General features: G+C 38.8%; 3 protein-coding genes across 3 annotated transcripts; all 3 read right to left on the bottom strand.

Moving 5' to 3' along the window:
• Window positions 1–5,878: 5,878 nt before the first annotated feature.
• IWZ02DRAFT_156979 (uncharacterized protein) lies at window positions 5,879–7,747 on the bottom strand. Its single transcript, XM_066762011.1, has 4 exons — window positions 7,028–7,747; window positions 6,719–6,960; window positions 6,492–6,663; window positions 5,879–6,432 (listed from the first exon to the last, which is right to left on the bottom strand). Exons 1-4 carry the CDS (start codon window positions 7,583–7,585, stop codon window positions 6,037–6,039), a joined length of 1,368 nt encoding a protein of 455 aa, XP_066617696.1. The 5' UTR covers window positions 7,586–7,747; the 3' UTR covers window positions 5,879–6,036.
• A 14,038-nt stretch (window positions 7,748–21,785) lies between these two features.
• On the bottom strand, window positions 21,786–22,867 carry IWZ02DRAFT_156802 (uncharacterized protein). Its single transcript, XM_066762009.1, has 3 exons — window positions 22,511–22,867; window positions 22,351–22,458; window positions 21,786–22,274 (listed from the first exon to the last, which is right to left on the bottom strand). Exons 1-3 carry the CDS (start codon window positions 22,628–22,630, stop codon window positions 21,879–21,881), a joined length of 624 nt encoding a protein of 207 aa, XP_066617695.1. The 5' UTR covers window positions 22,631–22,867; the 3' UTR covers window positions 21,786–21,878.
• Window positions 22,868–24,169: 1,302 nt separating this feature from the next.
• On the bottom strand, window positions 24,170–25,078 carry IWZ02DRAFT_156953 (uncharacterized protein). Its single transcript, XM_066762010.1, has 2 exons — window positions 24,248–25,078; window positions 24,170–24,172 (listed from the first exon to the last, which is right to left on the bottom strand). Exon 1 carries the CDS (start codon window positions 24,953–24,955, stop codon window positions 24,332–24,334), a length of 624 nt encoding a protein of 207 aa, XP_066617694.1. The 5' UTR covers window positions 24,956–25,078; the 3' UTR covers window positions 24,170–24,172; window positions 24,248–24,331.
• Between the last annotated feature and the right edge of the window lie 1,890 nt (window positions 25,079–26,968).

Below are 26,968 nucleotides of genomic sequence, written 5' to 3'. Positions count from 1 at the left end.
TTCTTAAGTAGTAGTAGAATATACTCTAGTAGTTACTTATAAAGAGGCTACCCTAGTCTAAGATAATATTAATTAGGTACCTAGTTACTATAATAAACTTATACTAGATAAGAGTACCTAAGCTATCTATACTTATAGTTATTTATATAGGAAAATACTACGCGTATTTCGTAAACCTATCTACTAGGACTAGGATAGTATTATATTTACATCCTAATAGGTCCTAGAAGGCTAGAAGGTCTATAATAAAATCTATTATAAAATGTTACTAGGGTATTATAGGTCTTTAGACCGGTTTAAGGAGCCTATATAGCTTATACTACTACGGCTTATTTTACTAGTAGGTATTATAGTCTCCTATATATACGGTTACGTCTTTAGCTAGTATTAGCTACTAGATAACCTCTATCGTACGTTTAATACTAAAGTATCTACCTACTAGGTTATTATAATTCCGTATAAAGATCTTACCGCGTAGTAGGGTGCTATTAGGTACCTATACTTTACTATTCTAGTAGATAAGACCTTAGAGGTCTATAGAATACCCCTTTCTAGTACTATCTACCCCTATTACGCTATCTATATAGACCTCCTAAGATAGAGGGTTCTTCCTCTAGCTATCTAGAAGTAGCTAGAGAAGGGACTTAGAGGGGTTAGTATATACTATTTTACTAAGAGTAGGTACTACTACTTCTTAGTAAGGCGTTAGACTTAGCGCTAAGCTAATACTAGTAAGTAAGAACGCTATAAGGGGGTATTACTTATGTTATTAGACTTATTTTAAGGGTAGCTTTACTAGTACCTCTACTTTAAGTAGGTACTATAACGCGTCTATCTAGCTAGTAACTAGGGGTATAGTAGTACCTAGTAACTCCTTAAGGTCTTTTACTTAGAGCTTTTATTATAGAGTAGGTAATAGTATATCTAATACTAGCTATTTATCTACTTCTTTAAAGCCCCTTATATAGTTATAATAGTAGGATAAACTATTAGTAGAGTTACTTAAGCTAGGTTTATAGCTAATCTTAAAGTTAAATTCCGCTAATAACTCTATATACCTAGCCTACCTTACGGTTAGGCGTTTAGTATCTATAAAATAGTAGAGGTTATTATAGTCTATAAGGACTCGCGTTAGGGTAGGTATATATACTAGGTAGTACTACTACATCTTAAAGCACTCTATAATTATAAGTAATTCTTTATTATAGGTATCGTACTATACCTCTATAGTAATAAATTTACGTAAGTAGTAGGTAATTAGGTACTAATAGGTAGCCCTATTACTACTAATAGTTAGCTATAGGAGTATTCCTATATATATATAGTTAGATATATCTATAATTAGGGTTAGTAGGCGCTTTAGATTATAGTACTATAGTAGGGAGCCTTCTAGGAAGGCTACTTATAGCTACTTAAAGGCCGTCTAGGCGGCCTCTAGCTAGTACTAGGGTTAGTACTACCTTATAGGCCCCTTTCTAGTCTTTTTCTTCTTCGCTTCTATAGTATCTAATTAGGCGCTAGCTAGGGCCTAACTAGCCTTATATAGGAGTTTATATAGGGGTTAGGTTAGTATAGAGTAGTTCTAGATAAACTAGTAATAGAAGTTAGTAAAGCCTAGGAATACTTAGATATCCTTATAGCTTTATAGTTCTAGCTATTCTTTAATAGTCTAGACCCTCTTAGCGTCTATTTAGATACTAGTAGTAGTGATTATAAACTCTAGGAACTTAATACGTTTTATATAGAATGCGTACTTTAAGATTTTAGCGTATAGTTTCTATTTCTATAGATATTATAAGATTTACTTTACGTACTATATATAGTCTACCTTATTTTAGGAGTATATAAGAATATTATCTAGGTAGATAATATAGATAGAGTCTAGAAGCCTAGCTATAGCTTAGTAGATATATACTTAGAAAGATATAGGAGCGTTAGCTAGCCTAAAAGGTATAACTAGATACTTATAGTAGCTATACCGCGTCTTAAAGGCTATCTTCTACTTATCTCCTACCTTAATCTAGAGTCTATAGTAGGCGTTATAGAGGTCTAACTTTATATATATAGTAGCCCCTAATATATAGTCTATTAGATCCCTAATAAGGAGTAAGAAGTAGTAGTTCTTAATAGTAACCTTATTAAGTCCCTAGTAGTCTATATAAAGGTATAGAGTCCTATTAGCCTTAGGTATAAAGAGGATTAGGGCCCCTATAGGTAACTTACTTAGTCTAATCTATCTAAGGCATAGCGCCTTTTCTAGATACTCTCTAAGGATACTTAATTCTCTCTTAGATAGTTTATATATAGGTAACTATAGTAGTATTCTACTATCCTTAAGATTAATTATATAGTTATATACTAAGTTCTAGGCTAATATACTAGTAAGATCGCTATTAAAGACGTTATTAAATTTAGCGTATTACTCTAGGAGGCTCTAGATTAGGCTCCTACTAGTACCTATATAGGCTACTAGGTATAGAGTATAACTACCTTTATTAGAGTAACTAGTAGTTACTAGTAATTATATACCCTATAGGGTCCTATTAGGACCTAGATAGCTAACCTACTAAGGTTATTATACTATAGATATATAGGTCTAGGTACTATAGATATATTCCTTAGAGCTAACCTCCTTTCTTAATTCCTCTAATAATACTTATTTAATTATAGGTTTATAGTCTAGGTTAGCCTAGAAGAAAGATAGCCTATATTTCTAGAAGTACTTAAAATAGTATTTAGCCTTAGAAATCTATTCTAGGCTAAGGATAAGTTTAAATACTATATCTTAGCTCTCCTAGAATAGTTAGGAGCCTATAGCTTAGCTCTAACCTTAATTATCTTATATAGTTATAGTAAGCTAATAGGCTAGTCCTAAGGTAAGAGGAGACCTATTAGCTAAGATAGCGTTTAGGTAGTAACTAGATAGCTCTTAGGTAGGGACTAGGCTCTTATCCTAAGCTACTAACCTCTAAACTAGGTTTAGAGTAGTACTATTATTAATAAGAGCTATTAGGAAGTACATCCTAGTAGCTATATTATATATAATATAAACTACTAATAAGTTATATATTACTTAATAGTCTCTTTATTAATTCTTCTACTCTAGTTATGAAGATACTCTTAGGTATATAACTAGAATATACCTTTTTCCGACTTTTTATTAGTTAGTAGTAGTTAGTCTCTCCTTAGCTAGGGAGTACTACCCTTTTAGTACTAATTACTAGTCTAATAGTTCTTTAGCCTACTCTCCTAGTAGGTTACTTTATTAGCTACGCCTCTAGATAGGGAGTCCTAGTATTTCTTCTTAGGTCTTAGCCCCTAGGGGGGTACTAAGCTAGGTTTAAACTAGCCCCTTTTAGGCGCTCCTTTAGGGTTACCCTTTAGGGATACCTACCCTAGGAGCTCCTCTACCTTCTTAACTTTAGTAAATATATTATACTTAGTCTTTATATAACTCTTAGTACTTATCTTAGTTAGCTTAGTACGTAAGATTAGGTATACCTATAAGAACTAGTATATAACGTAGTACTTCTTATTAATAATCTTAAACTTAAGATGTTACTTCTTAGCTTCTAGTATAGACTATAGGCTTTTAAACTCTTACCTCTTTATTTAGGTTATATTAAAGAACTTTATATATATCTTAAACCTCTATACGTTAGGGTCCTAGATCTAGTCTATAATAAACGTATAGAAGTCTTTAAAGTAGACTAGAAGGTCTATTTTTAAGTTAAGAGCGTTAAATACCTTATTATATAGGTTTACTATACTAATAGCTAACCCCTAGGTAGCCTATTATAACTAACGCCCTAAATCTTTAGAGGTACTATATATCTTAAACGTATTATTTAGGGCCTAAAACTAGGAGTCTATATTCTTTACCTCTAAGCTTATAAGCTTAGGCGTAGGGGCCTTAATAAGGGAGCTAAGGGGGTTATAATAGGGAGCTTATAAATTAGATTATAAGTTAGGCCTAACTAGGGTTATAATAGGTAGTTCTAAGAGACTTTATTTAATCTCCTAAAGCCCCTAAACCTATTAGTATACGTTAGTAAGCTCCTCTATATTTATAGAATTAAGCGTTACTAAGAGCGCTATAATCTTATTATTAATAGTTATAACATATAGATTTAGTATTAGAGTAGCTAAGAGCTAGCTCTTACTATTATTTAGGGACTAGATTTTAATATAAGTATCTTTATTAACTAGAGGGAGGACTATTCTCTAGTTAGTAGCCTCTTAGCCTCTAACTAGCTAGTTTATAGCTAGAGAGCTAGCCTCTAGGTTAATACTTCCTAAACGAGTTATAGGAGCTATTTTTAATTTAACTAGCCGTAGTAGTTAAAGGTTTACTAGAACCTACCTTAGTTATAGCATTATACTACTACTAATATATAATTCTAATTCTAGTTATACTAGCTATATTAGATTAGGTAAGTATTATCTTATCTAATTACTTATTATAGATTTAGATATCCTAAAGCTAGTCTAGCTAGATATTATACTAATACCTACTCTTAGGTATAATATAAATATCTAGTCTAGGTTAGCTTAGGTTAATCTAATCTTCTATTAAGCTTTAGTTTAGCTATTTAACTTAACTACTACTTCTACTTATAAATTTATAGTAAGGTCTTTTAACCTATTTTCTCCTAGTATTATTAGATTAGAGACTAAGATAGGAGTACTTAAATTATACTACTTCTACTTAAATTAATATAGATATTCCTCTACTCTCTTTTCTCTCTCTCCCCTCTTCTAGTTTATTATAGTTATAATTATTACTAGCTACTTAAGAGATATATAACTAAAGCGCCTACTATACTATTATCTATAACTATATCTATAACTATATCCCCTATTTATACTAGACTAGATGTCTATCTACTTATTCCTACTACTACTTATTAGACCTACGCTAATTAATTAATTATATATCCTAGCTTAGGGGTATAACGTAATAACTACCTTAGCCGCGTTCCTAAGTAGGAAAGGCATAACCTACGTTTAAAGCCGTTAGTTGCATACGATTAAATTAAATCAGGTCGTTACACTCGACACGTGCAGCAGCTCGAAGGAAAAGAAGCATCTACTAAGGGCTGTGTCTACATGGTTTGCGTAATCTAGTTCATCTCGAGTTTCTACCTTTTGTCTTCCTGAATCCCTAACCGCACGCCGATCGACGAGAGATGGAGAGATGATGGCCTCGGTCAACGTTCTTGACCACAGCCAGGATGACACGATTGCTGCGTTCCTCCATGGGGCCACTTAAGGGACAACGCGCGGCATCCAACAGCCAGCCAGCAGCCCTCTGAATCATCGCATGGCCGGCCTCCTTGACTTGGTCCCTCGCGGCCTGGGCCGGTCGTACGGGTGGCACTGACTTGGAGGCGAGTGTGGACGTCGCCGTGCAACGAATTGATTGTGGAGCAGCCATGCCAGCGACAAGTGAGAGAGGGTGGGTGGGAGAGCAGAAAGTGAGTGGAGGCAGATCGAGTTGTCGGGGGGTTTTGGTTGCTGGCAGACAGCAGCACAAGAGACGTTGTCACGGTAGCGGTCGCCGGCTAGTGGGGGCAGACATGCCGGTCAAGATGTGTGTGGTACATGACGGCAAGCAGGCTGTGGGACGAGCCGTGAGGTTGGCGTTGTCGAGGAGCGACACGACAAAGGCCTCGACGCCGACGGATCCATTGGTGTGGCGGAAAAGTGGTAGCCAGTAAGCGAGCATGGACAAGGCGGTATTTCGAACCTGCGAGCATCAGCAGGACGTCATTTTTCCACATGTACCAGACTCAAGTAGGGGATCTTTCCGCACTCATTCGTGGCGCCTCGTCGCAGACTAAGCTGTCAAGAGCATTCCGACGCTCGAAAAAACAAAGGCGCATCTTGGATCTCGCTGGGGGGAGGCCACTCGCGAGCGCCGACTGAATCTTCTTGGGCAGATTCGGTGCCCCATGCACACATCACATGTAGTCGGAGACGTGGGCAATCGACAGAAAAGCATTGCGCGGCAGACATGGGCCTCGCAAGGTCATTCTACGCCGGAATCATGTCATCCCACCAGGCTTTGAAGTCGGTGCCCACCCACTTATACAAAGCACGTAGCGAGCCAAGTAGTCTATAGACGCCCAAGAACGATCGGGTGTGGCCGATCAAGGATGGCCCATAGAGTCTGACCTCATCTTTCGCATCGTTGCCGCTAGGGATGACAAAGTAAATGTCCCAACAGTGGCCTAGCACAAGCAGCACGGGGAATCCTGGCAGCTGTTGATCATTACCTATCACCTGTCGGACTCGTCTGAGCTGGAGCGTTGCCCAAACGGTAAGCTGAGCTTCAGCCTCGTTTCTATCGCAATTCTTGGGCCTTTTAGTCTCGATGCCAATGGCGATTGGGCGTAAATGAAGACCAGGCTGGTCCGATGCGTTGATGAACTTTTTGAAACAGTCAATCATGATGACCCAGAAGTTCACCATCTGAATAAGAGACGCACCTTTGACTCATCGTCCTGTTGAAGCACAGACCTCAGTCTGTCATATAGTGGCCAACTCGGGCCGACATTGAGCACTATGGCGTAATCAACCATTTTCCTGCTTGCCATTATTTGCATGTTGGCCGCTGGGAGATACGAGACTAAGGTCTGAGGGTGGGTCTTCGCCTTCATCCTAGAGGACTGTCAACTGCAACTGGGATGAATCATCATGGCCAACGGCTACATACATATCTGCTAGGTCGACAGTGTCTAGGCCCTTGAGCGCCGCACGTAGCAATGGCGTGTGCACTTCGCTGTTCCATGACGATTCGTGTCCTCCATCGGCGTCGTATTTTCTTGCCGCTGCGAGGACATCCATGGCAACGCCATACTCGCGGAGAATGTCCATGGCCGACCGGTCGTCTTCCGAGCGATAATTTTCTTCGCGCAGGCCTAGTCGCTTGAGTTGTGGCTGCTCTTCGATTTCCGACTGGAGTTTTGGACGACAATGTCAGCTTGATAATATGACACGACAGCGAGACAAAGCAGCCACGCACCTTGAGACGCGGGGGAATGATGGCCCAGCAGGTCTCGAGCGGCAAGGCTCCAAACAGATTGCCCAACGACTGTCCAAGAAACGACGCAGCGTCGCCCTTGGCCAAGACGTCTTCCATGCTGATGCAAGTGACGACGCCGGAGATTGTCAGGTCGGCCATGGGTCTGATGTGACCGTAGGAAGAGCTGGCTGTTGTGGTTGTCGTGGAGGAGCGAGCTGGAGATGAGGGCCCTGTCCCTGCGCCAGACCTCTTTCGCTTGGCAACTGGTCGCGGAGTCACCTGGTCGTCATCGTCCTCATAGAAATGTCCGCGCGTAGCATGAGGCTCAGAGCGCTTTGAAGGTGTACTTGTACTTGAGCGGGGAGATGGCGGCATGTCAGCCGCGCGTGAGCGATGGCGCTTAGTTGCTGGCGGCGGCGGCGGCGGCGACGACGACGATGGCGACAATAACGGTGATGGCAACGACGGCGATGGTGGGCGGTTCCGCTTTTGCGAGCGACGATTGGTTGCTGTTTCGACGTCTTCAAGCCAAGTGGTGATCCAACTGTCGCTAGACATGGAGATGAGAATGACGGAAGATGGAAAAGTCGATGGTAGTAGAGGGGCTTCTGTGATGGCTGGATGGCTGGGTGGTTGGGTGGTTGGGTGGTTGGGTGGGTGGTTAGGTGGTTGGTGTTGTTGTTGCGCTGCGCTCGCTCGGGTTGCCGGGGCGGCGCCGCCGCGACACACATCACGTGCATGCCCTCATGGAATTCCAACGCTTCCGGTTATCTCCCGTCAGCTGGTGACTCAGCCGGCAACTACGGTCACGTGAGTGCCGTAGGCGCAGCGGCTGAGATAAGGTCAACACCGACCAACCTACACAGTTCCACGCTCGCCTCCTCTTTCGCTACACCCGGACCTCCAGTATGCCGCATGTCAAAACCCGCCTCAACCTGTCGACACTCGCTCGAGCCCCTCATCCTATACTGTCAAGAAATGACCAATGCGCGCCGCCGACGTCGCCTCCTCCTCCCGCACTTTGACCGCGACGACGACGCTCGTGTCGCGCGTGTCGCTTCAATGCTCGCCCTGCTCGACCCCGACGGCATCCACCACAGCCTCGGCGCCTCCCACCACAGTGCGCTGGAAGCAAGATACCGGACCCACCCCTCGACACACAGCGCACGTCTTAGGTGCACCTCCAGCTGGAAAGAATGGTGGTGGCCGATGACTGTGTCAACAACGGCGCCGCATCTGAGGCGGCAACGCAGCCATCATGGGCCCAGACACGTTGTTGGCACTTGTGGTCTTGGGCGTGCTCTGATGGCCGGCGGCGTGCGGCAGCGGAGGATGATGCTGCGGATGCGTTGGAGCGTGTTGGAGTCGGGCGGCAGCGGAAGAGGAGAACAGATGAGGAGGAAGAACTGCGAGTGATGCGAGGGGCGCGGCAACGCCGTCCATACGCAGCTAGCTGGTCGCGCGCAACGTTCACGCAATAAGTGATGGTGGAGTAGTGAGATGGAGATGGTTGGGATGAGATGGAGATGGTGGGCATGGAACCATCGCATCTTGCAGCGGTGCGATGGTCGTATGGTCGTGTGGGGGCGAGGTCCTCCTCCCTCCATAACACCTTCGCATCCCTCTCTCATGCCGCCACCTCATCATATACTTAGTGGACTGGACTGGCCGCAGCACCTCAGCAATTGCCATCGTCACTGTTTCTCAAATCACAGGCCCTGCCCGCGCAGGGCGTGACGCGCATACGCCTTGAAGCTAATTTCCTCCTTCACTTCAACCAGAAAGACGAGTACGCCTACTTACGGCTATCGCCCGAGAAGCTAGGCGTTATTGAGGTTAGCCACTGTATTTCTAACCCCCCCCCCCCCCCCCTCTCCCTACTAAGAGTGCAACTAACTACGTGAAAACTAACTACACGACTAACTACCTAGGTACCTAGTAATAGCTATACGACTACGTAACGGACTACCTACCTAGTAATAACTATATAACTATATAACTATACTATTAAGGCTTTTAATAATACTATAATACCTCTTAGTATCTAGTAGTACTCTAATAACTAGATGCCCTTAGTACCCTTATCTAAGGTAGGTATATTACCTTAAAATATACCTAAGATAGTAATAATAAAGAGGTAGATTTAGATATACTTTTAATACTCTACTAACTCCCCTTTATATAGTAGTTTAAAGTACTAAGTTATAGCTAAATCTAGAGTTAAGAATTATATTCTATATTACTACTAGGTATTACGTACTATAGTACTATTACGGCTAATTTATAGTATTTAGTATTAGGAGTTTTAAGCTTATATATATACTAGCTATAGTTAGTTAGACTAAGAAGTAATAATTACTTACTAGCTAGCCTTATAATAACTACTCTTACTTCTTACCTATTAACTATTAGTAATTAGTATAATCTACTCTACTTAGTACTATAATACTATTAATAGGTCTCTTATTACTTATATAAGGGTATAATTTATTATCTATCCCTTATTAATAAGTTCTCTTACCTTATTTACGCCCTATTAGGTATTAGAATAAAATACTATATTTTTAGATATACTAGAACTACTAGATATTATTAGTTTTATAGTCTAGGCCTTAAGTAGGGCCTAAGAGTAAGATTACTAGTCTAAGGGACTCTAGTTATAGTAAGAGATAATTATCTTATTATATAATATAGTTATAGACCTATATAATAGCTAAGAGTAGCTAAACTACTACTAGTAACCTAGGTTTACTAGCTATAAGATTTAGTACTATAGAGAGTTAAATTAAGGGTAAATAATAATAATATATTTAGTATAGATACTAAATAAAACCTTAGTTTATAAGGTTTTATCTCTTAGGGTATTTATATATCCTTACTAATACGTATAGCCCTCTTTAGGTCCTAGTACGGCCCCCTTTAGGTCCTAGTTAGAGTTCTCTAGGCCCTATCTTAGTTATAGCATTATACTATCCTCTTCTCTAAAAGGGCTATTCTTAGACTATTAGTAAGTAGCTATCTTAGGGGCGCTAAGTAGCGTAGAGTTAAGTAGTAGTATTACCTATTAGGTTATTATATTATCCGGCCTAAGGGTATAGTTATACTATTAGGCGTATTCTAGTCTATAATTAGTATTATTATAGCCTTAAGCATTATTATATAGTAATAGGGTTTTCTTTATTTAAGTCTATAGAGTTATCTACTTTATTATTAGCCTTATAGCTTATATATAAGCACCTAGGCGTTAGCTTATAGGTATAGAGTTAGTAGCTAGTAGTATATAAATAGGGTTACTTATCTTACCTACTATCTATCTTTTTTAACTATTACTTTTATATAACTTTTACTATAGCCTCCTCCTATCTTATATATAATAAGGTTCGTAGCTATCTAGTTTATTTCTAGCCTTAGCCGCTATTAGATTACCCTACCTATATATAATATATTTACTACTAGTCTAGGGTACTACTAGGTAACCCTTTAGCTACTATTATAAAGCTATAGACCTCTCCTTATAAGTATAAGGCGCCTAGTAGCTCTTCTAGGAGTAATACTAGCGCGTTATTATCTAGTAGTTATAAGCTATAGGCTTACTTATAGTAAGTTATTAGAACTAATTTCCTAAACGGCTATAGCTAACTATTCTAGGAACCCTTTAATCATTTAGGCCTAGATCTATATATTATTTATTAGTTATAAGGTACTAATAGGTAGGAGTAGTAAGTATATATACTATACCGCTATAGCTAATTAATACGAATAGATATACTATTTAGGTACTACTTAGGCTTATTACTAACTAGTTATTAGTAGATTAATAAGCATTTTCGCCGCGTAGTTAATATTATACTAGAGGAGTATAAGTACTTAATTAACTACGCTTACTATACTATAGCGCATAATAAGTTAGAGTCTTATTACTAGACCTAGTCTTAGACTTAGGCGTCTTATTTATCTCCCCTTCCTATATCTACTAGTAGTATAGCTACTATTCCTCTACTAGTAGCCTATTCTAAGGCTAAGCTAGATTATACTTATAGGCTTTTAGATAAGGATACGTACGACGCTACTACTCTAGCCTAGTAAGATATATTTATACGTCCCTTAGCTTTATAGTTCGGCTATTTAAACATACTAGAGCGTATAGCTTAGAACTATACTAAGGCTATAGGTAATAGTACTAAGAGTAAAGGGGTTATACTAGTAGAGTTAGGTTATTATTATTAGGTAAGTCGCTATACTATATAGGAGTATTAGAAGGTAAGTTATTACTATTTATAACCCTATTTAGGTTTCTATTAGCTAACCTATAGTAGAACGCTAGTAGTCTCTTTAGCCCTAATAAGCCTACTAATATTATCGTAAATAAGGAGCTAGAGTAGTTATAGCTATTATATATATATTACGCCTACCTATTATAATACCCTTTACTATAGTAGCTAAACTAGGTTTTCTTTTCTATAGGATCTATTTATACTAGTTAGGTATTCCTATTATCCCTAGTTTCTATATAGGGTCTAGTTAGTAGAGTTATTAGGTCCTTTTTAATACTCTTATAGTAATTAAGGTCTTTTATAGGTATAGTTAGTAGAATAGTCTACTTATATTAGGCTAAGTCTATAGAATAGTTTCTAAGATATACTTATTCCTATCTAGTACTTACTCTTACCTATTACTTCCTATAACTCTTTCTATACTCCTCTTTAAGTTAATATATCTATATTATTACTTAGCTAATTACCTAAGTTATCTCCTAGTTCCTATAGAGTATTATTAGGGTCTATTAGGGTCCTAAGGGGGCTTCCTACTACTACTATTACCTCTTTAGGTTTATTCTAGAACTCTAGGGGTTATTCTTATTCTTACTTTATAGGGCCTACTAGGGCTAGCCTATTAGTTACCCCTTTAGGTACTATCTACTTACGTTTAGCTAAGTTTTTTAAAACGTTATAGGTAGACTTATACGCGTCTATTATTTCTTAGTAGTTATCTAGGCTATTCTTATATATCTATTTATTAAATTTATTCCTATAGCCTACCTACTTAATATAGTACTATACCCCTCTTAGGGTAAGTTTATAGTTAATAATAGTTTCTACTTCCTAGTACTCGTTACCCTTATTATTAATCTTAATAGGGTAGGGTTTAGTATCTACTAGGCCCTAATAGGGTTCTAGTAGAAAGATATAGAATATCGGGTAGATCCTTACTATACTTAGTAGGAGGTCTAATTTATATATTAGCCTACTATATTATTAGATAATAGGGAAAGGGCCTAGATAGTAGGTATCTAACTTCTTTATTAGTTATTTAGTACGGATATTCTTTAATAAAAGAAGTACTCTTTCTCCTATATTAAATTATTTATCCGATTAGTAACGGTTAGTATACTTAGCCTAGAGTACTTAGGCGCGCTCTATATACTCCTTAGCCTTCTTATATGTTTTAGTTAGTTAGTAGAGGTAGCTCTCTACCTACTAAGCTTACTTAGAGTCTATTAGTACTATAATATTAGAGTCTATAGTAACCTCTTTATTATTAATTAGGTGCCCTATAGTAGCCCTATTAGTTCCCCCCCCTATCTAGAGTATAGTATCTAGTATACTATTAGGGAGATTAGGTACCTAGCTATAGGCTAGATATATTAGAGTAAACTTAGTTATTAAGTAGACTTTACTATTATAGGTAAAGGCCGCCTCCTATAGGTATAAGGCCTAGTCTAATTATTTATAGTTAATATATATACGTAAGTACGCCTCTAGCTCCTAGTTTTAGTACTTAGTTTACCTATTAGTCTATAGGTAGAATGCTATACTTAACTTTTAGATAATTCCTAAGTAGTAGTAGAATACGCTCTAGTAGTTACTTATAAAGAGACTATCCTAGTCTAAGATAATATTAATTAGGCACCTAGTTACTATAATAACCTTATACTAGATAAGAGTACCTAAGCTATCTATACTTATAGTTATTTATATAGAAAAGTACTACGTAGATTTTATAAACCTCTCTACTAGGACTAGGATAGCGTTATATTTACGTCCTAATAGGTTCTAGGAGGCTAGAAGGTCCGTAATAAAATCTATTATAAAATGTTACTAGGGTATTATAGGTCTTTAGACCGGTTTAAGGAGCCTATATAGCTTATACCGCTACGGCTTATTTTACTAGTAGGTATTATAGTCTCCTATATATACGGCTACGTCTTTAGCTAGTATTAGCTACTAGTATTTACGGCTAATAACCTCTATTATATATTTAATACTAAAGTATCTACCTACTAGGTTATTATAGTTCTATATAAAGATCTTACCGTATAGTAGGGTACTATTAGGCACCTATACTTTACTATTCTAGTAGATAAGACCTTAGAGGTCTATAGAATACCCCTCTCTAGTACTATCTATATCTATTATACTATCTATATAGACCTCCTAAGGTAGAGGGTCCTTCCTCTAGCTATCTAGAAGTAGCTAGAGGAGGGACTTAGAGGGGTTAGTATATACTATTTTACTAAGAGTAGCTACTACTACTTCTTAGTAAGGCGTTAGACTTAGTACTAAGCTAATACTAGTAAGTAAGGACGCTATAAGGGGGTATTACTTATATTATTAGACTTATTTTAAGGGTAGCTTTACTAGTACCTCTACTTTAAGTAGGTACTATAACGCGTCTATCTAGCTAGTAACTAGGAGTATAGTAGTACCTAGTAACTCCTTAAGGTCTTTTACTTAGAGCTTCTATTATAGAGTAGGTAATAGTACGTCTAATACTAGCTATTTATCTACTTCTTTAAAGCCCTTTATAAAGTTAGGGCGGTAGGATAAACTATTAGTAGGGTTACTTAAGCTAGGTTTATAGCTAATCTTAAAGTTAAATTCCGCTAATAACTCTATATACCTAGCCTACCTTATAGTTAGGCGTTTAGTATCTATAAAATAGTAGAGGTTATTATAATCTATAAGGACTTACGTTAGGGTTAGTATATATACTAGGTAGTACTACTATATCTTAAAGTACTCTATAATTATAAGTAATTATTTATTATAGGTATCGTACTATACCTCTATAGTAATAAATTTACGTAAGTAGTAGGTAATTAGGAGCTAATAGGTAGCCCTATTACTACTAATAGCTAGCTATAGGAGTATTCCTATATATATATAGTTAGATATATCTATAATTAGGGTTAGTAGGTACTTTAGATTATAGTACTATAGTAGGAGGCCTTCTAGGAAGGCTACTTATAGCTATTTAAAGGCTATCTAGGTAGCCTCTAGCTAGTACTAGGGTTAGTACTACCTTATAGGCCCCTTTCTAGTCTTTTTCTTCTTTACTTCTACGGTATCTAATAAGGCGCCGGCTAGGGCCTAACTAGCCTCCTATAGGAGTTTATATAGGGGTTAGGTTAGCATAGAGTAGTTCTAGATAAACTAGTAATAGAAGTTAGTAAAGCCTAGAAATACTTAGATATCCTTATAGCTTTATAGTTCTAGCTATTCTTTAATAGTCTAGACCCTCTTAGTATCTATTTAGACGCTATTAGGGGTAATTATAAACCCTAGGAACTTAACGCGTTTTATATAGAATACGTACTTTAAGATTTTAGTATATAGCTTCTATTTCTATAGATGTTATAAGATTTACTTTATATACTATATATAGTCTACCTTATTTTAGAAGTATATAAGAATATTATCTAGGTAGATAATATAGATAGAGTCTAGGAGCCTAGCTATAGCTTAGTAGATATATACTTAGAAAGATATAGGAGTATTAGCTAGCCTAAAAGATATAACTAGATACTTATAGTAGCTATACCGCATCTTAAAGGCTATCTTCTACTTATCTCCTACCTTAATCTAGAGTCTATAGTAGGTATTATAGAGGTCTAACTTTATATATATAGTAGCCCCTAATACGTAGTCTATTAGCTTCCTAATAAGAGGTAAGGAGTAGTAGTTCTTAATAGTAACCTTATTAAGTCCCTAGTAGTCTATATAAAGGCGTAGGGTCCTATTAGCCTTAGGTATAAAGAGGATTAGGGCCCCTATAGGTAACTTACTTAGTCTAATCTATCTAAGGCATAGCGTCTTTTCTAGGTACTCTCTAAGGATACTTAATTCTCTCTTAGATAGGTTATATATAGATAACTATAGTAGTATTCTACCGTCCTTAAGATTAATTATATAGTTATATACTAAGTTCTAGGCTAATATACTAGTAAGATTACCGTTAAAGACATTATTAAATTTAGTATATTACTCTAGGAGGCTCTAGATTAGGCTCCTACTAGTATCTATATAGGCTACTAGGTATAGAGTATAACTACCTTTATTAGAGTAACTAGTAGTTACTAGTAATTATATACCCTATAGGGTCCTATTAGGACCTAGATAGCTAACCTACTAAGGTTATTATACTATAGATATATAGGTCTAGGCACTATAGATATATTCCTTAGAGCTAACCTCCTTTCTTAATTCCTCTAATAATACTTATTTAATTATAGGTTTATAGTCTAGGTTAGCCTAGAAGAAAGATAGCCTATATTTCTAGAAGTACTTAAAATAGTATTTAGCCTTAGAAATCTATTCTAGGCTAAGGATAAGTTTAAATACTATATCTTAGCTCTCCTAGAATAGTTAGGAGCCTATAGCTTAGCTCTAACCTTAATTATCTTATATAGTTATAGTAAGCTAATAGGCTAGTCCTAAGGTAAGAGGAGACCTATTAGCTAAGATAGCGTTTAGGTAGTAACTAGATAGCTCTTAGGTAGGGACTAGGCTCTTATCCTAAGCTACTAACCTCTAAACTAGGTTTAGAGTAGTACTATTATTAATAAGAGCTATTAGGAAGTACATCCTAGTAGCTATATTATATATAATATAAACTACTAATAAGTTATATATTACTTAATAGTCTCTTTATTAATTCTTCTACTCTAGTTATGAAGATACTCTTAGGTATATAACTAGAATATACCTTTTTCCGACTTTTTATTAGTTAGTAGTAGTTAGTCTCTCCTTAGCTAGGGAGTACTACCCTTTTAGTACTAATTACTAGTCTAATAGTTCTTTAGCCTACTCTCCTAGTAGGTTACTTTATTAGCTACGCCTCTAGATAGGGAGTCCTAGTATTTCTTCTTAGGTCTTAGCCCCTAGGGGGGTACTAAGCTAGGTTTAAACTAGCCCCTTTTAGGCGCTCCTTTAGGGTTACCCTTTAGGGATACCTACCCTAGGAGCTCCTCTACCTTCTTAACTTTAGTAAATATATTATACTTAGTCTTTATATAACTCTTAGTACTTATCTTAGTTAGCTTAGTACGTAAGATTAGGTATACCTATAAGAACTAGTATATAACGTAGTACTTCTTATTAATAATCTTAAACTTAAGATGTTACTTCTTAGCTTCTAGTATAGACTATAGGCTTTTAAACTCTTACCTCTTTATTTAGGTTATATTAAAGAACTTTATATATATCTTAAACCTCTATACGTTAGGGTCCTAGATCTAATCTATAATAAATATATAGAAGTCTTTAAAGTAGACTAGGAGGTCTATTTTTAAGTTAAGGGCGTTAAATACCTTATTATATAGGTTTACCTTACTAATAGCTAACCTCTAGGTAGCCTATTATAACTAACGCCCTAAATTTTTAGAGGCGCTATATATCTTAAACGCGTTATTTAGGGCCTAAAACTAGAAGTCTATATTCTTTACCTCTAAGCTTATAAGCTTAGGCGTAGGGGCCTTAATAAGGAAGCTAAGGGGGTTATAATAGAGAGCTTATAAATTAGGTTATAAGTTAGGCCTAACTAGGGTTATAATAGGTAGCTCTAAGAGACTTTATTTAATCTCCTAAAGCCCCTAAACCTATTAGTATATATTAGTAAGCTCCTCCGCGTTTACGGAATTAAGCGTTACTAAGAGCGCCGTAATCTTATTATTAATAGTTATAACGTATAGATATAGTATTAGAGTAGCTAAGAGCTAGCTCTTACTATTATTTAGGGACTAGATTTTAATATAAGTATCTTTATTAACTAGAGGGAGGACTATCCTCTAGTTAGTAGCCTCTTAGCCTCTAATAAGCTAGTTTATAGCTAGAGAACTTACCTCTAGGTTAACGCTTTCTAAATAAGTTATAGAAGCTATTTTTAATTTAACTAGCTATAGTAGTTAAAGGTTTTAAATATAAGATTTAGTACTATAGGGAGTTAAATTAAGTATAAATAATAATAATATATTTAGTATAGATATTAGACGAAATCTTAGTTTATAAGGTTTTATCTCTTAGGGCGTTTATATATCCTTACTAATAAGTATAGCCCTCTTTAGGTCCTAGTATAGCCCTCTTTAGGTCCTAGTTAGAGCTTCCTAGGCCCTACCTTAGTTATAGTATTATAACTAATTACTAATAATTAATAGGTAAGAAGTAAGAGTAGTTACTATAAGGCTAGCTAGTAAGTAATTATTACTTCTTAGTCTAACTAAATACGGCTAGTATATATATAAGCTTAAAACTCCTAATACTAAATACTATAAATTAGCTATAATAGTAGTATAGTATATAATACTACCCCTCCTTCTAGTAAATAACGTTCTTATTATTTAGTTAGTTATCTAGCTAATTAGTAGCTATAATTCTAGGTAATATTTATAATACCTTATAATAATATTACGTATACTATTAAACTTACTATTATCTACGTTATAAAATACTAGGTTAGATAGATAATTAGCCTAGTTAACTCTAAGCTAGAGCCTTCTATTAGCTAGTACCTAGTAGCCTATAATTTCCTTAACCTCCTACTTAGTATCCTTATTATTATCTTATAAGGCTAGTATATTAGTAGGTTATTAGCTAGGTAATAGGTTATTACTAGTAATAATTAGTTATAAGATATTAAACTTATTATTAGCCTATAAACCTATAGGTAGTTATAATATTACCTAGTTACTATAAATATTAATAACTTAATATAGTCTATTATTATATTAGTCTAGTATAGTAGCCTAGCTAGTTATAGTATAGATATATATACTTACCTAGCTTAATAATATATTATGCCTAGTAGTAGTTCGCTTATATAGCTATTTATTATTATATAAAGGTTAGGCTTTATCTTATCTTATTCTATACCTATTATATAGTATAGATAATAGCCTAAGTAATATTTAATTAAATAGACTACGTATCTATAATTAGACTATAGACGCTATAGATAGCTACTTTAGTATTAAAGTTAAATCTTAGCTTATATCTATTATAAATAAAGAATAGTAAGTAGCTATTAAGGCTCTTATATAGTATACTATTAGCTATAAACTATATAATAGATAGTAGTAGTACCTAGTTATCTTAGTAGAAACTAATAAACTACTATAAGTAATTCTTAAGGTCTTAATTAGCCTATTTAGTCTAGCTATTAGTCTAGAAGAAATAACTAGTAGATAGCTTAAGGCTAATACTAATAATTTAGGTAAAACTAGTCTATAAGTAGGAGATAAATTAGCTACTATAATCTAAGATAATTAAGAGAGGAAACCTATAAATAGTAAATATAATAGTCTATAAGTACCTATATAGTAGCTTCTACTATAGTTCTATTATTAGTAGTATATCTATAGCCTTACTAAACTAGTTATAAATAACTAGTATTATATTAGTATTCTTACTATAGGGTAGAGGCCTAATAAAATCTATAGTAATATACTACTATAGCTATAATAGGATTAGTAATAGCTATAGGTATTCTAAGATAGCTAGGTAAGCCTTTTAAATATAGATATAGGCTAGGTAGTTATTATTAACCTAGAAGATAAGTAAGATAAGATATAGAAACTAAAACTATAGTAAAAGTAGGTTCTATAGCTAAGTATAACCTAGATAGCTAGTTAATTACTACTTATAGATATATTAGATAAGGAGTAGTCTAAGATCTAATAGGATAATAAGGTATCTATCTATAAATATATTTTCCTACCTATTTATAGTAAAGAGTAAGTCTAGTTTACCTACCTATCTTCTCTACTTATTTATCTTAGGTATATCTACTATATTAGTAATAAGTAGCTATTATTCTAGGGGTAAATTATTATAAGGATTACTATTAGGATTAACTATAATAGGAGAGAGCTCTTATACTATATAGGTACTAGTAGATAGATAATCTAGTAGTAGGAGGATTTAGTTTTCTATATAGTACTAGGGGTTATTAGTACTAGGATAATCTTAGTAGTAATAGATAAGAGTATCTACTTTAATATTAGCGTAGCTAGGGTAATATACGATCTTAAAGTTATATTTAGAGAGGAGCTTAGCCTAGTAGGCCTAGTATTAAGTAAGCTACTTAGTTATAGTAAAGTACTATAGTATTAAATAGTCTATAAATACTATAAATAGTATATACTAGACCTTTAAATTAGGCTTCTATAACTCTAAGGCGTATATAATAGCTAGGAGCTTCTTATTATAGATAGAGTAGTTAAGCTTAGCTTAGGCTATTATTTTAGAGTAGTATATAATAGGGTAGAGCTTATTATTATTATTATTCTAAGAGAGAAGGCTACTATTAGTCTAATTAGATAAATTAGTTTCTATAATAGTTTTATAAATAGGGTTAAAATAAGCTAGGACTAGTATAGTTATTAGAGTAGTCTTTAAAGTAGTAAAGAACTACTATTCTTTACTAGTCTAACTCTAGGTAGTATCCTTATATATTAGCTATATAAGTAGCCTAGTAATCTTATTATAGTCGTATATAAACTACTAGTAGAAGTTAGTTACGCTAAGGAATAACTAGACCTACTTAATAGTAGCTAGTAGCTCCTAGGGTATAATAGCCTTAATCTTAGCTAGGTCTATATAGACGCTATTAGTTAAGATAATAACGCCTAAAAACTATATCTCCTAGATATAGAACTTATATTTATTAATATTAACTTATAAGCCGTACTCCTAGAGCTAGTAAAGGACCTTATATATATACTAGTAGTACTTAGTAAGCGTATAGCTATAGATAAGAATATTATAAAGGTAGGCTATAGCGTAATTACTAAGATAAGGAAATAAATACTTATTAATAAGATATTACTAGGTACTTAGGCTATTAGTAATACTAAATAGCATAACTAGGTACTTATATATACTATATTATAAATAGAATATAAGGAGGTCCTTAGTCTAGGGATTAGCTATATAGATATAGTAAAACGCGTACTTAATATTAAGTTTAGTAAGATACTTTATACTATATATCTAGCTAATTATCTTATCTAGTAAGGGAAGGGGATACTAGTCCTTTTTTATAAGCTTATTAAGCTTCTAGTAGTTAATATAGAAGTAAACGCCGCTATTATACTTAGTAACTAATAAAATAGATAAGGCTATACCTATCTTACTATATTCTAGGATACTAAGATCTAGGCCCTCTTAAATATATTACTTAATCTCTATAAGCTAGGTATTTTTTACGTATTATAATAGTATATAGCTAAGGTTCTTAGGCTTAGTACTATCCTTTAGCTTAATATAGAAGTTAGTTTATAGGTAGATCTATAGAAGTAGGTTATTATTATAGAAAGCGCCTAGTAGATTATAATACTTATAGGAGATAGTATTATAGAGGTACGTTTTATTTTTAGTTACTATAGAGTATAGTTTAGTAAACTTATTATTCTTAATTAGGGTAAAGAGGTAGATAGAATAAGCCTTATTACCTAGTTATTATTATAAGAGGATAGTATTATAGGTACTAATTAGGGTAATATTAGCTAAAAAGCTAGTCTAGGCCTAGCTCTAGTTATATTAGTAGGGCTTAGTATCTTTAATAGTAGCTAACTCTTATAGATAGTATAGGAAGTAGTATTAGGTAGAGACTTACTAGCTAATCTACTTATATCTAACTTATATTAGGTAGATAGGTAGTTTATTAATTAGAGAGTTACTATAGTATAGAATTTAGGAGGATATAGGCGCTATAAGTAGAAGTAGAGAAGGTTATAGTATTAAGAGAGTAAGTAATACTAAAGATAGCTTTACTAAAGATAGTAAGGGTTTAATTAGCTAGGAGTCGTCCTAGGATTTAGCTAAAAGTAAATTAGCCTAGTAGCTAGAGTAGCTTAATAGCTTTACTCTCTTAATCCTTAATACTATACTACCTAGGTCTAGTATAAAGCTAAAATAACGTATATATTTAATACTAATAAATAGGTTATATAATAGGCTAATCCTTATAATAGTTATAGATACTATAGGGTTATATAATTATAATACTATAACTAAGGTAGGGCCTAGAGAACTCTAACTAGAACCTAAAGGGGGCTATACTAGGACCTAAAGAGGGCTATATATATTAGTAAGGATATATAAACGCCCTAAGAGATAAAACCTTATAAACTAAGGTTTTATCTAATATCTATACTAAATATATTATTATTATTTATACTTAATTTAACTTCCTATAGTACTAAATCTTATATTAGTATAATCTACTCTACTTAGTACTATAATATAGAATAGTTAAATAAGTAGTAGAAGTAGGTTCTATACTAGAAGTATAAAAAATCTAATATTCTATAACTATATAGTAGATAGGTATATTAAATTAGAAATTAGGTTAGAGATTAACTAAGGGAGCCTTATAGAACTAGTATTATAAAGGTAGTAGAGGGAAGGAATAAGATAAGGTATAGGCTAGCTAATTAAAAAGAACTTAAGCCCTTAATAGTAATATATAGAAGTTTAAATTTACTAGGCTAGGGTAGAGGCGGATCTAGATAAAGAAAGTAATAAGGTAGAAAAAACTTTAACGCGGTTTCTCTCGCTTACGGGCTCTCCGTCTCTTATTTCACATACACGCCGCTGTCGTTCGGCGGCGTCGGTGGTGTCCAGTTGAATCCAAGAGGAGGCCGCGTGTAGTAATTTTTAGCGTGGTACTGCCCCTCGTTTACCCCCCTTTCGAGCGATTGGGAAGCTGTATTCTGTACTCCATGAGGAGGCGTCGAAGAGTACATGTGTGCGCTGGGAAGTAAGAAGGACGTTGTTGATGGTAATGGTAGCGACGGTCGGAAAGAGGGCGGCGGCGGAGGTTCGTTGAACGACGTAGGGGCGGTGGTGGTGGTGGGTGGGCTGCTACCAACGACGCACCCGCATCGCTGGGGCGGCAGCAGAGGAGCAGCGGGTTGATGAGGAGCGGCATGTTGATAAAGTCCCGAATTGGGAAGTGCCGACGTTCCGACCTGTTTGTACCACACGCACTCAAAATCAGCAAAAGGGAAAAATGATGATCGGGGTGAAGCAGTAGATGCATCTTACCCGCAGAAACTGACAATGCTCCTCGACTCCAGCTTCCTGACAATTGGTGCAGGCAGCGCCGTTCTGGTCACCGCTACAGCGGATCTTTCTCTTGCGGCATCGCGAGCACTGGAAACACGTGTTAGCGGATTGTTTTCTTCGAGATAGAGGGACAACTTGCCGCGAGAGACACCCTTTGTCGCCTTAGCACCTCCGCTGTTTCTTCTTGGATGTAAGATGGTGGCGTCGGAGAGCCTATTCCGACACTGCGATAGTGTCCGATTTGCGTTAAGTACATCATGTCTATTTTGATTTTCGAAGAGCGCGACTAACGACGGGCAAAGGAGAGATGAATTGATGCATCAGGATTGATTTGAGACGGGAATCATATATATAGATCTCTCTAACGCGGAATTCCGAGACGCTTGTCACAATGAAGAAGTTTGCTTCCTGCTCTGCACCTCGCCAGAAGAGTTTCTTTAGTGATCTCGTAACACGACACCTGAGCAAACTTCTTGAAGAGATTATCTGCTGCTGATTTATGCGAGGGAGGAGCCGTTAGACTACCGACCCAGTCGCAGAGCCGTGGAAGGTCGCACGTCGATCGGATTTTTTTCGTGCAGGTCGCTTAATCGGACAGATCTAACGTCGCCGTTTTGGGAACGGAGGAGGACCAGTAAAGGTTGACTGGATGTTACGCAGTCTCGTGGGCAGCTACCCGCCGTGCATGAACGACAGCAGGGGGGGGCGACCAGGGGTATACACACGCAAAGATTTTAAAGGTGTATCTTGCACCCCTGTCCGCTGCCACCCTTGATTAATCCAGCCACCGCTAAACTTTGGTTGGACCCACAAGCTTGTAACTGTCCAACTTTTGCGAAGCGCATCCAACTGTCTTCCCTAAACATCAGGCGACCCAGGACTGCGCAATTCACTCTGCACGTCACACAAGGTACGGACAGCTCGCTCCGCCACTTGGAGGTTGCCACAAATCGCCTGGCGAGGCCGTTGGGCCAGAAACTCGTCGACTTGCCACGTAAGGGATTCGGATATGAAGGGGGTTTTCTGCACACACCCGCACTCCCCCCGCAATGCGTGATTACTCTCGCCAATCTTTTTCCTCGGAGGCGCGCCTGCAGATGCGGCCGCTCAGATGCGCGTTTGGGATTGGATCGGATCAGACTCGGGCCACTAGGAGTGAGTGTGGCGCGCTTGACGTACGTGGGCGTGGTGTTGGTTTGGGGAGACGACGACGACACGATGCTGCATTTGGACCTCCACGTCCGTTTGCACAAAACTTGCATCTTTGTAATCGCTTCCATTGCCAGTCATGTTTTCCAAAAAATTTCTGCAGATCACTTACCTAACGGACGCGGCCTGCCCACAACCGACCCCGCGTACACCACAGCTTTCCAGCCTCAGACGCCGATCGCGGTCATCCAAATCAGCAACAGCCTGATCTTTCCCGGCCATCGTCCTCTCGGCATTAGACAAGGCCCTGTGCAAGCCTACAATGTTGCTCTTAACGTGTCCGAAGCCCTCGAGACGTGCTTAAAGCTGTCGTTCCTCGATAACCGCCGGTAGTGTCTTACACAAACTTCCGGCGAGGACCGCGTATCGGGGCAGATAGGAAAGCGAAAAGGCAGATTGCGACGGGGAAAAATCCGATGTCGTCGACGATGTGGATAAGGTGCGACTAAGGATGCGGCGAGAGGGCAAGGCCTTAGCCTAAGCGGAGGATGGATTGATGACATAAAAGGCGGGTTGTGAGGGCGAGTCTGCAGCTGAGGAGCTGGGGCGAGCTGAAGCCCACGGTCGGGTCTATTAGTGCTTGCGAGGATATCTATTGACGGGCAATGTCAGCCTAAGTGAAAAAAGAGGAGAGTCCTCGCGCTCTACTCTTGTCTGATTGTCCAACCTATATTGCTAATAACTCAACCATCTTCATCTCCCTAAAGGTGACAAACTTCCCTGCCGCGTTTGTCGTCCAGCCAGCTGCCCGCTAGAAGCTGCCTGGAAACGAGCGGCGCAGCCAGTCGCAAAGACGGCGAGCCGGACACTGCAACGCCGAATCCGTGACGGGGACATGGAAATCGATGCGGAAAAGCTTGGAGACTGGCAGAGCAGATGTGGTGGAGGTGGGAGCTGGAGGGCGAGCTGCTTGGAGGAGATGCGTTGCAGTTGGTGCGAAGGGCTGAGGGAAACCAGAGCTGATTGAGGGCAATACAGTACTGCTGGCGCAGTAATCATGAGAGTTTCGGAATCCGTCGTCTTCGAGGTCACGGTAGCGGTGGGTGAAGTAGTGTAGAGAGAACAAAGGAATGGAAGAGCAGACGGGCGCGCCGGCGCGGACCAGCCCCGCTCCGGCTAAAAGCAACCGCAGTGATGGCTGCTCGAAGACGGCGAATCGACGCGGCAGTTGATTGAGCTGGCCGGAGGACTTCAACGCCAGCCCACAAACCCACGTTGGCATTTCATTTCTCCATTGCGTCGCGGCCAACGGCTGTATTGCCATTGCAGCGCTGCTGGATGTGAATTTTCGGCGGCGGTAGCACAACAACAACAGCAGGTTCCACGCCTGCGACCGCGACCGCGCAACGCGCAGCTTCATCACCACCGGCGCCATGCACCAGCTGTGAAGGCTTCCCGCCTAAGCTCCCGCTTAAATGCGTCGATTTCCGAAGTGTATTCTGCGTGATTGGGGAGGGTGTGATTGTCAAGAGAATTTGCAGCCCTTGTGGCAGCCAGCAAGGCGCAAGATATCGTGGCTGAGCCGTTTCATCCCGTCGCACAACATGCCGCAGGCCGACCGCGGCAATTGTGATGGGGCATCGGTCGACATCGAACGAAAGCGAGTCACAAGGTTGATGGAATGAAGGGATTCCTTGGATCTGCCGCTCAACTGTGGTCTGGTATGTTGCAATGTTTCCCGGCGATGCGCTTTAGATTCGAAGATGCGTCTGACTCTGCAGCGTCACGTTTACCGTCGACAGGCCTCATGCGCGTTAGAAAGTGTCCTCGCGCAGGTAATCATTCGCAAATGAAGCGCATACCAGCCCTGGAAGCGCTGTCTAACGCGACCGCACAGATGTCAAGGTGGATGGAGTAGTGGCTCCAGATGGAGCAGTCGAGGACGTATGAAATCGAGGGCATTCAAGATTCCGTCGCATCCTGTCACGAGGGGAAGGCCGAGAAAAGGCGCGGCAGTCGAATTTTCAAGTTGCACTGCTCATTGAGGCGCCATTTTAGCCCTCATCTCATCCAAACGGTCACAAAAGTCTTCGCTGTCGTCACCTTGTCCGTCGAGTCGCCTCGCATGACGCCACAACTGCCTGTTGCTCCACCATAGAGAAACATGATCGATACTTTCTTGAACGGTACTCGATGCCCGGCAGAAGATTCCATTCACGTACAACATGAATCAGAAACGCAAATGTCAGCCGGACCTTGAAATGGCGTCCTCGACTCGAGAAAATCTTGAAAGTCTGCAAGCACATCGCCGCTGCTCCCCCTGCATGTCAGAAAGGCAAACTTGCTCCTTTCATTCTTTCCACGTCGTCGATGCGAAAACAACAAATCGTAATCTGCACGGAAGAAGCAATTTTGATCGTGCTGGAAGTAAAGCAACGGCGGACAAGCGGCGACCGTGGAAGTGGAAGATGCAATGCAGTGGGTCTTCGATGCCAATTCGTGTCCAGCGTAGATCCCAGCCCGCCCGCCGCCCCGACATTGCAGAGCGCGGCGATCATGGCGCAGCTTTTAACCATTCATGCCCGCTGGGCACACATACGAGGTCGCCCCCGAGGGCTTCGTCTTCAACTTCAACCTCAGCGTCGGCGAGGACTGAGTCTAGGAGCGGTCCCATGCCACAACGCTCGTGGGCGGCTGTTTCGGGCATCTCAAGTGTCGTCAAGCTGGAGTGGGTGAAGCACTGTTCTTAGTTTGTTTATTAGAAGCGCCGACGGGCGTGGAGATGGGCTAGGCGTTTGAGGTTTGGAAGAAGCATTCAAGCGGCGCGAGACTGACCTTAAAAACCGCGTCCCACACATAGACAAGATGGTGGCGCTCCTCCTTGACCTAACCAGGGAAATCGGCGGCTTCGCGCCGGAGCAGAGTGTCTTCGCGCCGGAGCAAAGTGGCTTCGCGCCGGAGCAAAGTGGCTTCGCGCCGGAGCAAAAGACGTGGGAGCGCTCGGTCTGTGGTGTCATCGCGGCTAGGAAGCAGGCGTGGCTCACGTCCTTACTGAGCTGGAGGAGGAGCTTGTTAACCTGGCCCACAGCTCTACAAAGGCGTACGGTCAGCATGAGCAACAATGAAAGCGGTGAGGGCGCGACAGGCACGATACAATTCCCCAACAAAGAAGAGAGGAGCTTCACATCCTAGATTTGGGTCTTGTCTTCTCCGTCTCGTGTATCTAGCAGCGGCTGGATGTGCGTTGCGAAGTGTCAACTTTTTCACACTTTCGAAAATACGCACCGTCGCCCCTCAGAGCACCCACCGCTGCTGCTCCGCCACGGCGTGGCGACGAGCCAGCATCCTCACGCTACTCATCTTCTCATTTCCCAGCGTCCTTTTTCTTGACATTGCACATACTAGAGATAAAGCTCTCGGGGGACATTCGCGTGGGGACTTAGGAGCG

The sequence above is a fragment of the Phyllosticta citriasiana genome, assembly GCF_038021145.1.
Source record: "Phyllosticta citriasiana strain CBS 120426 chromosome Unknown IWZ02scaffold_22, whole genome shotgun sequence".
Lineage (NCBI taxonomy): Eukaryota > Fungi > Ascomycota > Dothideomycetes > Botryosphaeriales > Phyllostictaceae > Phyllosticta > Phyllosticta citriasiana.
The sequence above is the reverse complement of the archived record's forward strand: the minus strand, read 5'-3'. Positions and strand labels throughout refer to the sequence as shown.